A 12,168-nucleotide genomic window follows, 5' to 3' on the forward strand; every position below is an offset into this window, starting at 1 on the left:
CAGAGAGGAGAGACAGGAAGATCTTCTGTCCGATGTCCGATGATTCACTCCCCAAGTGAGCGCAACGGCCGATGCTATGCTGATCCAAAGCCAGAAGCCTCTTCCGGGTCTCCCACGCGGGTGCAGGGTCCCAAAGCTTTGGGCCGTCCTCGACTGCTTTCCCAGGCCACAGGCAGGGAGCTGGAAGGGAAGCGGGGCTGCCGGGATAGAACCGCCGCCCATATGGGATCCTGGCGCGTTCAAGGCGAGGACTTTAGCCGCTAGGCCACAGCTCCGGGTCTATTCTATACCTATCTTTATGCTGGTAGCCCTACTCCTTGCCGACAGCCTGGTAAATACTCTCAACCACACATTCCTCAAATTATCCTGGTTTGAATGTGTCAATGGTTTCTGCTGGAACCCATACAGGAACTAAGATTCCGTGCTGTAGGAATGCACTCAGAGCTTTAAGAAAGGGAAAGAAGTAATCGAGTTTATGTCTTAGAAGTAATCAAGTCACCAGTGGTGCTATGAAGGATAGATACGTAATGCTGGAAGAAAGGAGCACAAGTAGGAGACTTGTGAAAGATCAGACGAAAACACACACTTAAATGGGCTTCTGTGAGTGGAAAGGGATACACTTTATTATTATTATTTAAAATTTTTATTTTTATTACAAAGTCAGATATACAGAGAGCAGGAGAGATAGAGAGGAAGATCTTCCACCCCATGATTCACTCCCCAAGTGACCACAATGGCTGGTGGTGCACTGATCCGAAGCCAGGAGCCAGGAACTTCCTCTAGGTCTCCCACACAGGTGCAGGGTCCCAAGGCTTTGGGCCGTCCTAGACTGCCTTCCCAGGCCACAAGCAGGGAGCTGGACAGGAAGTGGATCTGGGTGCATTCAAGGTGAGGACTTTAGGTGCAAGGACATGGTGCCAGGCCCAAGAGATACAATTTTACTTGCTTTAAAAACAGAAAAAGAATTACAGTACTTGATCCTTGACTGGAGTTAGGGTTCATGAAAGATGAGTTTGAGAGCCAGTGCTGTGGCATAGCTAGTTAAGTTGTTATCTGCGATGCCTTGTCCCTGACGAGTGTTGGTTGGAGTGTCAGTTACTTCCAATCCAGCTCCCTGCTAATGTATCTAGGAAAGTAGTGAAAGATAGCCCAAGTAATCAGGGACCTTGCAGTCACATTAGAGACACACATAGAATTACATGCTTCTGACTTCTGTTTGGCACAACCCCAGCCAAATCCTGGCCATTGATGAACATATGGCAGATTTCAATCTCAGATCTCTGTTTTTCAAATAATGTTTTCAAATATATATACACACACATAGATATATAAAGATCAGTTGGCAATGATTCCACCATTTATGACAGAGTACAATTGACTATGACTAATAAGGAAAAACCATTGTAGGCAACATAATGAGTTCACATTTAGACATTAAAAAGTTCTGGAAAGCTGGGCCCAGTGCTGTAGCCTTGTGGTAAATCCTCACCTTGCATCCACTGGGATCCCATATGGGTGCCAGTTTGTAACCTGGCTGCTCCACTTCCTATCCAGCTCCCCACTTTCAGCCTGGGAAAGCAGTTTTAGGATGGCCCAAAGATTTGGGACTGTGTACCCTTGTGGGAGACCAGGTAAAAGCTCCTGGCCCCTTGCTTCAGATCAGCTCAGCTCTGGCCATTGCAGCTACTTGGGGAGTGAGCTAGTGAACAGAAGATCTTTCTCTCTGTCTCTCCTTCTCTCATATATCTGCCTTTCCAATAAAACAATAAATATTTATGGGCCCAGCACAGTAGCCTAGTGGCTAAAGTCCTTGCCTTGCACATGCTAGGATCTCATATGGGCACTGTTCCTAATCCTGGATGCTCTACTTCCTATCCAGTTCCCTGCCTGTGGCCTGAAGTGCAGTTGAGGACAGCCCAAAGCCTTGGGACCCTGCACCTGCTTTGGAGACCTGGAAGAAGTTCCTGGCTCCTATCTTTGGGTCTGCTCAGCTCCAGCTATTATGGCCACTTGGGGCAGGCGTGAACCAGTGGATGGAATATCATGCTGGCTCTCTCACCTCTCTGTATATATGCTTTTCTAATAAACATAAAGATGTCTTTAAGAAAATGAAATCTTTTTTTTAAAAAGTTCTGGGAAGTTATTTAAAGGTTTATATCCAAAGTTAAATACAGTGGCCTAGAGCCACACGTGTAATATGAACTTTATCTAATGATAGAAATGTTCTGCTTCTGAGCTGTCCAATATAGCAACCAGTAGACAAATACAGCAGCTGAACATTTGAAATGTGGCTAAATGATTGAGGAACTGGACCTTTAATAGTATTGAGTGTTTTTTTTTTATTATTATTATTAGTTACATTGAATTATGTGACACAGTTTCATAGGCTCTGGGATTCCCCCAACCCCTCCCTGTGCCCTCCCCCCATGGTAGATTCTTCTACCTTGTTGCAGTATTACAGTTCAAATTAAGTCAAGATTCTTTCATTGCAAACATATACCAAGCATAGAGTCCAGCATCTTATTATCCAGATAAATTCAACAGTTTCTTGGGGAGACCATCTCTAGTCTGAAGGTAGAGCTGGCAGAATATCATCCTGATCAATTAGAAGCCCCAGCACAACATCCACAGCAATTTACATCATTATGGAATTAATTGACATGGTATTGAGTAATCAATATGTTAAAACAATGCAAGTTCTTAACCACATTCTATGACTACTTCATTGACACTTCAATTTTTGTTGTACACAGAATCGGCTGCTGTACACCTTAAAGTGGCTATAGGGTACTATTCAGCTGTCTCATGTTTGTTTTCATTTTAGTGTTTAGCAGTTTATTGTGTTGAGTTTTGACTTAATTGAATAGCTGCATATGGCCTGTATCTACTGTACTTGCTGAACAATGCAGGTATAGAAATAAGAATAGATTTTACATTTTTAAAAGAAAGTGGTGAATCAAGATGGCAGAATAGGGTAAGAACGTGTTTAAGCAGTCAGAGCAACCTTAGCCAGTGTGAAGCACAGAGGACACATTCTAGGAAATAGGAGAGTAAATAACAACAGCAGAGGGGTACCTGGAGACTGACGGATACAGGAAAGCAGCAGACACAACGGTGTGGTGCTGCAGTGACCAATACTCCAGTGGCATTCAGCAAGTGGCAATCTGAGTTGCAATGGCAGCTGGAACTCCACCAGCAACAAGGTGGGAAGGGACATTCACCAGGGGCTCAGGAGGTGAACCCAGACAACTGCCTGTCCTGCTGGTCTGTTTAATTTGACCAGGAGTGGTGACAGAACAGCAGGTCCCAGACAGGCAATGTGGGAACAGGGCGGGTTTCACAGCCCAACCCGCCCCCTAGATCAAGATCATTGGCTATTTTTTCTAGCGAGACAAAGGCTACTGGACAGTACTGCGCATGCACTGATCTGGGAGTGAGCTCACTTCTGGCTCAGCGAACTGCAACAGTGTGGCATCCTACAGGTTCCACCCAAGATAGGTCCAGATAGCCCTTAGACCCTACAGCCAGCAGATCAAGAACTCTAGTAGTGGTACACCAGGTGCCATTTTGTATAGTGTGGAAAAACTGAAGAATGCAGGGACGACAGTGAACTGCACATGCACTGAGCTGGGAGCAAACTCACTGAGCTCAGTGCATTGCACTGGTGCCACAGGGAAAATAATATCAACTTTGACATCATATGGGTCAAACAGGTCTGTGTGGCCCTCAGACCTAATGGCCAACAGGTTCGAAAAAGATCAGCACCACCAACAACCTAACTCTATAGGACTCCTGTTGTCTCCCTAATCCTGGGACTTGCTCTAAATGCAAGTGGGAGAAAGGTTGTACAGACAATGGTGCAGGTTCTGTGTGGAATCACAGGAGGTGGAAACTGGTGATCTAGGAAATCTAACAAAAGAACCCAGAAATGGAACTTGCTGGAGGGAGTGGCACAACTGACTGCAAACAAAGAGCTATATGCCAACTGCAATAAGTAAAAGCAAATTGTAGTACTGTGGGTGACACTGCTTAGAAACCTGCCCTGAGGAGCAGAATCTGATCACCAGAAGTACAATGACCAAGAGCAAAAGAAGAGACAGAGGGCACAATGAGTATTACTGAAGACTCCCCTGCAAAGGAGCAAGCACCTTTGTCAACTTCAAAGTTCACTGAGGAAGACGTCAAGAAAATGGGGGATACAGAATTCAAAACACTTGTTATAAAATTTCTGATCAACAATGAGAACCACGTAAAGCAGGTGTTCAGGGAATGTAAGGAATATGTCACACTGGAAATGAATCAAATGAAAGCTGATATATCAGAAATGAAGAATACAGTGGAGCAAATTAAAGTACAGTGGAGAGTCTCCAAAATAGAATGATAGAAGTAAAAGAAAGGATCGCAGAATTGGAAGATATTTCCTGTCACGAGGGGGAAACAAACAAAAAGTTGGAAGCAGAGCTGGGTCAAGCTAAAAAAAGTATTCAAGAACTGACAGACACTATTAAAAGGCCAAAAATAAGAGTTTTGGGAGTTCCAGAAGGTGCAAATGAGAAGCTTGGTTTAAAAATGTATTTAATGAAATCTTAAAGGAAAATTTCCCTAATCAAGAGATAGAATTGGGAAACAAGATCCAGGAGGGGCACAGAACTCCCAACAGGCTTGACCAAAAACTATCTTCATCAAGACACATGATCATCAATCGCTCTTCATTCGAACATAAGGAAAAGATCCTTAGATGTACACATGAAAAAAATTAATTGACATATAAAGGAATGCCAGTTAAATTCACAAAAGACCTCTCACAGGAAACTATACTGACCAGAAGAGAATAGAGTGATATATTCAAGATCCTAAAAAGAAACAATTGTTGGTCCAGGATACTGTATCCCATAGCTTTCCTTTATCTTTGAAAATGAAGTAAGGGCCCGGCGCGGTGGCGCAAGTGGTTAAAGGTCCTCGCCTTGCACGCCCGGGATCCCATATGGGCACCGGTTCTAATCCCGGCAGCCCCGCTTCCCTTCCAGCTCCCTGCCTGTGGCCTGGGAAAGCAGTCGAGGACGGCCCAAAGCCTTGGGAACCTGCACCCGCGTGGGAGACCCAGAAGAGGCTCCTGGCTTCGGATCAGCATAGTATCAGCCCGTTGCGCTCACTTGGGGAGTGAATCATCGGACGGAAGATCTTCCTCTCTGTCTCTCCTCTGTATATCCGCCTTTCCAATCAAAAAATAATAAAAATAAATCTTAAAAAAAAAAGAAAATGAAGTAAAATTGTTCCACAATAAAGAAAAATTGAAAGAATACGCTTCTTGCATACCTGCCCTACAAATGTACTTAAAAATGTTCTTTTGACAGAGAAAAGGAATAGTACCCATCAAAATCAAAGGTAAATGAGAAGAACATCCCAGTAAAAATAACAACAGAAGACTAAATCAATTAGCAACCCATTACTAAAATGATGAAACCAAATATTCACATATTCATGTTAATTCTGAATGTAAATGGCTTAAATTCATCATTCAAATATTTTAGATTAGTAGACTGGATTAAAAAAACTAAACCCATCCATTGTGCCTACAGGAGAGATATTTCATTAGCAAATATTAGCGGAAACTGTATCTGTTGAATTTTGATTTTTTAAAAAATGTATTATCTCTTAAAAATTCTCATTAAATTCTTCACTCACTCATAAATCATACAGTATTATCTCTTTCTTCAAGACGGTTCTTGATTTTCATTTCTTCAGCAACTAATTAGTCATTTAGTAGCATGTTATTTAACTTCATGGTGTTTTTAATGCCTTTTTTCCCTCCTGTTGTTGATTTTGTTTTATGGCTCTTTATTTGAAGTGATGTACAGTAATGGAGGCTATAATATCCCGATGTAAGGATATAATGTAGTATGCATCTCTACTTCCAGATCAAAGATGGACTTCCAATGAAACTGTTAAATATATCTTAACAATGGGATGCTGGACTCTCTGCCATTGTTTTTGTCTGTAATGATGAACATATGACAGTTTATGAAGAGCTACACTAAAGTAATAATACAAGGGATCTCAGTAAGATTGCTGGAAGGGAGTTGAGAAAGGAGTAGGAATAATCCCAGGGCCTATGGAACTGTATCATAAAATGATAGTAATAAAAAAGTGAAAAAAGATTGAAATCAAAAGAATATTTTGTGATGTTAATGTGTGAAATTCATATTTCGCTGTCTAGAAAGATTTTTATTGAAAGAAAGACATATTCATTTCTGTATTGTTATAACACCTTAAGCTCTTTTTTAGAGTTGAATAATTGTGAACATTATCCTATTGTCCACATGGCTTGAAACATTTGACTTTATTCCACCCACTGTAACACTAGAAGGGAAATCAGTTGGTGAGTTGGGAGGGAACTTGGAGAGTTGAACTGGAAATTCCTGAGCCTACGGAATTGTATTATGAAACAATTATAGAAAATAATTAAACAATATGTCTTTATTAGAAAAGTGTATACAGTGTGAGGTAGATGTCAGTCTGTAAATGAACATTTGAAAATTTTCAGGAAATAGATGTTCATAGAAAGAAAGAGAACAGATAAGATGTTCAGAGAAAATGTACCATATTTGTTTGTGAGAGGAGTTTAAAAGAATGGAACTCTGGAGGGCAACAACTGGGAGATGGAAGAAAAAGGACACAACAAAAGAAGAAAAAGATCTATTTCTTTATTTGAAGGGCACAGTAATAAAGAGAGAGAACGGAAGGGAGGGAAGGACAGGGAAGGGAAATCTTCCATCCACCAATTCATCCAATTCATTTCCCAAATGCATACAACTGCCAGGTTTGTGCCAGGACAAAGCCGGAAGCCTGGAACTTCCTCCTGATCTCCAGCATGGGTCAGGGTCCTAATTATGTGGGCAATCCTCTGCTGTCCTCTCAGACACGTTATCTGGAAGCTGACTGATCAAAAACAGAAAACAGACTATCCAGAATTTCAACTGGCACTCCAATATGGATTATCAGCTTTTTAAGTAGTGGCTTAAGTCACTGCACCACAACACCAACCCTAAAAGGCTTTTAAGGAAAATGAAAATAATAAGTTTTCATAAGCCCAAACATATACCAAGAAACTATTCTATACACTGGTATATCTTTGAAAGTAAGCATATTGGTATATTTAGAGATAATTTATTATTTTTATAAAAGTAGAGAAATTAGAGATGTAAAAACCAGCATATTTTGGACCTGGTGCAGTAGCCTAGCAGCTAAAGTCCTTGTTTTGCATGCACCAGGATCCCATATGGGTTATAATCCCAGCAGCCTAGCTTCCCATCCAGTTCCCTGCTTGTGGCCTGGGAAAGCAGTCCAGGATGGCCCAGAAAGCCTTGGGACCCTGCACCTGCTTTGGAGACCTAGAGAAGAAGCTCCTGGCTACTGGCTTTGGATGGGCACAGCTCTGACCATTGAGGTCACTTGAGGAGTGAATCAATGGACGGAGGATCTTCCTCTCTGTCTCTTCTCTTCTCTGTATATCTGACTTTGCAATAAAAACAAATAAATATTTTAAAAAGATAGCATATTTTAGCAAAAATTATCAGTATTATCATTAAATTTGTCATAATTTGTGATATTTAAAAAAATTTACTAGATGAAGTTTTGTAGTAAATAACATGATATAAATAGTAGAAGTTAATATCATTCTAATGTATAAGAATAATTTTTTTAAATTCAGGTTTATACTTTGGAAACAAAAAGTCTAATGTGGAAAATGCAGTTGCTTCAAATTTTACTTTTGGTACAAGTTCATCCTCTGCACGGGATCCTATGCAGTCTCACATACTAAAAACTCCATTGCCTGCTGGGAGTCATCAAAGACCAGGATATAAACCTTGGACACCGCAAATAGGATATTCAGGTAAAATGAGTATACGATTAACCTTATTGATCTTTTGAAACTTAAAGTTTTACAAGTTATAATTTAGGAAAGTTAGGCTTATTTGAAATTGTATATTGGCGGTGTATATAGTCCATGCCCATTTTTCTGTTTGATCATGATGTTTGGCTTTTTGTTTGTTGAAACCTTTGTTTAATGGCACCAATAAGCCTTTGACTATATGACAAATTAAAAAATGATATCTCAAAAATAATAAAGCATGAAATTATCTGTAACTGACATGGATGATCAAAAGATGAATGTATCAATTTTCTCATATATGATTTGAGAATGCATTTGAGGCTACATAGTTTCTGATATTGTTTGTTAGCAAGTGCAGGGGCATACGCTATTTTAGTCTGTTTGACAGAAAAATCACAATACATTTACCATTTTTATATAAAAATAGGATTGATTTAAAAGAGTGACACAGAGAGAGAGAGAGGGAGGGAGGGAGAGACAGAGACCTTCCATCTATTCAGCCCTCAGATGCCTGCAAGAGCCAGAATGAGACGAGGCTGCAACCAGCAGCAGGAGCTCCATTCAGGTCTCCCACGTGCCATCAGGAATCCAAGGACTTGGGTGACTGTCTGCTGCCTCCCAGATATGATAGAAGAAGCTGGATTAGAAGAGCAGATTAGAAGAGCAGAGTAGCTGAGATTTGAACCAAGCATTTTGATATGGGATGTGGGCATCCAAACAGTGGGTTAATTACTCTGCCCCATAACATCTACCTCCATAATACATCTTGACTTCTAGTAGATCAGCTCTCTGCTCTCACTCTCCACAAGCCACAGATACAAATTGAATATTAGTTTGTGAGTCTTTCAAAGATCCTTGTGTTAAAGACTTGAGGAATGTTGAAACTTAATGGGATGTTATGGGGGAAACCTTCCGAAAGGTAGTTCATGCGTCTGGTGTGGTAGCCTAGCGGCTAAAAGATTTGCCTTGCATACACTGGGATCCCATACTGGTGCTGGTTTGTGTCCCGGAACTCCACTTCCCATCTGGCTCCCTGCTTATGGCCTGGTAAAGCAGTAGAGGACAGTGCAAAGCCTTGGGACCCTGTACCAGAGTGGGAGACGTGGAAGACTTTCCAATAAAAATAAATAAATTTTTTTAAAAAAAGGTAATTCAGATAAGAAATTGTTATAAAAAGTTGGGCTCAGCCACCTCCTCCTGTTTCCTAGCTGTCATGTGATCCTTCTTCCACATACACTTAGTTATTGCCAACCACAGCATCTTTAGAGGCTAAACCAATGGGCTGCTTTATGTTAGACTTGGACCACCAAACAGAACTAAATAAAACCCTTGTTTTTATAGTTATTGCTGGGCCTGGCGCAGTAGCCTAGCATCTAAAATCCTAGCTTTATACATGCCATGATCTATATGGTGCTGGTTTGTGTCCCAAAAGCCCTGCTTCCCATCTAGCTCCCTGCCTGTGGCCTGGGAAAGCTGTGGAGGACAGCCCAAAGCCTTGGGACCCTGCACCCTCTTGGGAGACCTGGAGAAGAGGCTCGACTTTGGATGGGCTCAGCTCCAACCACTGCAGTCGCTTCAGGAGTGAATCAATGCATGGAAGATCTTCCTCTCTGTCTCTCCTCTTCTCTGTATATCTGCCTTTACAATAAAAATAAATAAATCTTAAAAGTTTAAAAAATTAAAAAGAAAATTGATAATGAGAATTTGGCTGCTGTAATTGTATGTGAAACTGTGGAGGACCTTTTTAGAATTGGTTTATCAGGCTTTTTGCAGCTGTGCCCAGGGAGTGGGCTTGTAGGCAGCCTTGGGGATGGTGCCAACAGGGGAGTGTGGGAGCCTGGGGAATCGCTTCCAGGCAGGTGGAGTGAGCCTAGGGATTTCCCCATGTACTTGGTCCAGGGAAGGATGGGGAGAAAGGAAGGGGAGCCCTAGGGTAGCATGCTGGCATGGTATGCTGGTGGACCAGGCTTGGTGAACTGTGAACATGTTTGGATCTTGGGTGGACGGAGGGTAGGGTTCCAGGCCAGCACATGAACCAGGAGTTTGTGTCCATAGTGGGCAGTCAGAGCTCCAAGACAGTACATTATTCCACTGGAAGATGGCTTGGGAAGACTGGGCTGGGAAACCCATATGCTCCTGGGTGCAGTGACTATGGATTGATCAGGGAGGGGGGTAAGGAGATGTGTGGGAGGGAGAGTCACTGAGGGAGTACTTTGCAGGTGAGGAATAACTTCTGAGGGCTTTCCATTGACAAGGCCACTATACTTACAAGAAAATGAGGGAGGCTAGACTGAGTGGTTTGGGGAGAAGAAGGTGCATGTGTGTGTGTGTGTGGGGGGGTTCTTTCTGGGATGGAGCAATATACAACCTGTGTGGGAGACCTGAGCTGGGCTACTTAACATGCATCATCACTGACTACCAGTGCACACTAATGGTAGGGTTGGGGGCCTACCAGGTAGTGTTAGATCACAGTACCCAACCCAGCGTAAGAATCAGAATAGGGGACAGGTAATACAAGGCTGGGTCATGGCACTAACCAGCATGTGAGAGAACCAAGTCTAGGGGGCAGATACTGTGGGAGATAAGTGGGCTCACTCCTGTGGAACTGCGGTTTCTACTACTTTGCTTAAGGGCTGAGTATATTGATGTGCTGAGCTAGGCATGGCCATTGAACCACCCAACATTCATGCATATTGGGGTTAGGAACAGGCTAGGCTGATCCAGGCTGTAGCACTCACAGGCAAACCCAAGAATAAGGTGTGGGGAAAGCTGAGCTGCAGGATCCACGAGTTCATTCATAGGCCAGGACAGAGAGGGCAAACTATGCTGGGTAAGGGCTGAGCTCACTGGTACATGTGACATCTGGATCTGGGAGTGGGCCTGGTGGGGGAACATGGGAAACTCCTCTGGTGGAACGTAGCACCCACTGGTGAACATGTGAATTAGGCCTGGATCAGATTGGGCCAAGTTGTTCTACCTGTCAGCAAATGTGTGGGCTAGTTCTGGAAAGGGGGTGGACTGGACAGGGCCAGTCCAAACATTAGCCCACTGGCATGTGCTAGAGCTAGGCTGGAGTGTGGGCCATGCCAGGCTAGGCTATCACACCTACTGGTTTGCATGAAACCAAGGTACAGTAGTAGACTGGGCAGGGGTAGGCTACAGTACTCACCAACGAGAGTTGGGACTGGGGCAGCCTGGGCTAGGCCAGGCTGCAGCATCTGATGTCAAAAGCCAAGATGGGTTGGACGATACCGAGAGCAACCAGTGGCACACACAAGATCTGTGACTGGGGACAGGCTTTGTTGGGGAGTTAAGGACCCCACAGCTGGGTTGTGGTTCCCTTTTGTGATCATGAGATCTGGAATAGGAGTGGTGATCTGGGCTGGACATGACTGCAGTATCTGTTGGCATGGGTGTGGATTATGTCTGGGGTTTGCGAGACTGGGTTAGATTCCAGCCAGCACTCAATGATGTTTATGAGAGCCAGGGTAGGTGCAAGATGGGCGGGGATAGGTCTCAGCACCTGCTGAACCATGAGAGAGCTGTGTCTGGGTGTGTACCAGGTGTGGTTGGGCTGTAGCACCCAACAGTAAGAGTCAGAATGGGTGTGGACTGGTTGAACAAGGCCACTGTTCCTGCCAAAACAGGAGGTGTACTATGCCTCTGGGAGGTGGCCTAATAGAGTTTGGGGAACTCCTCTGTCAGGACATAGTCCCTGCAGGTGAATGCAAGAACTAAAGGTGATTGCAGCTCACACAAGGCATGTTATGGTACCTGCCAGCTTACGTGTAGGTCAGGTCTGGGGCAGGCCAGGCTAGGTCAGTTCATGACACCCACTGGCAGATCTGAGAACTAGGACGGGGTGCAGGACAGGTCAGGTTTGGCTACAACACCAGCTGGTTTTCATTAGGGCTGGGACTAGGAGCAGTCCAGGCTGGACGAGGCTGAAGCACCTGCCAGCATGAGCTGGAACTGGGGACAAGTCAGGCTGAGCCATGCCATAGCACCCACTGGTGAGTGCCAAGGTGAGGTGGGCAATACCAGTTCTAGGTCACAGCACCCACTAAAACATGTGAAATCTGGGGCTGTGAAGTAAACCCAGTAAGAGAGCTGTGGGGGCTTCCTTGCTGGGCCATGATTCCACTTAGAGCTGGGATTATGGGCAGACCAGGCTGGGCAGGGATCAAAGCCCATTGGCCTGCATGTGAGTTGGGTTAAGGGGAGAGCCAGGCTGGGCTAAGAGACTGTATCCATGAATGAGTGCATGAATGAGC

At 43.7% G+C, this 12,168-nt stretch overlaps 1 protein-coding gene across 1 annotated transcript in view; it reads left to right on the forward strand.

Annotated features, from left to right (window-relative positions):
• The window catches only part of MSH4 (mutS homolog 4), a 98,167-nt gene that overhangs the window by 1,088 nt on the left and 84,911 nt on the right, over nt 1-12,168 (forward strand). The window contains exon 2 of the mRNA XM_040987291.1: nt 7,712-7,894. Coding sequence (XP_040843225.1) covers nt 7,712-7,894 — 183 coding nt within the window. The remainder of the gene's footprint in view (nt 1-7,711; nt 7,895-12,168) is intronic.

Source organism: Ochotona curzoniae, unplaced genomic scaffold, assembly GCF_017591425.1.
Source record: "Ochotona curzoniae isolate NIBS_2020 unplaced genomic scaffold, NIBS_Ocur_1.0 contig_4612, whole genome shotgun sequence".
NCBI lineage: Eukaryota > Metazoa > Chordata > Mammalia > Lagomorpha > Ochotonidae > Ochotona > Ochotona curzoniae.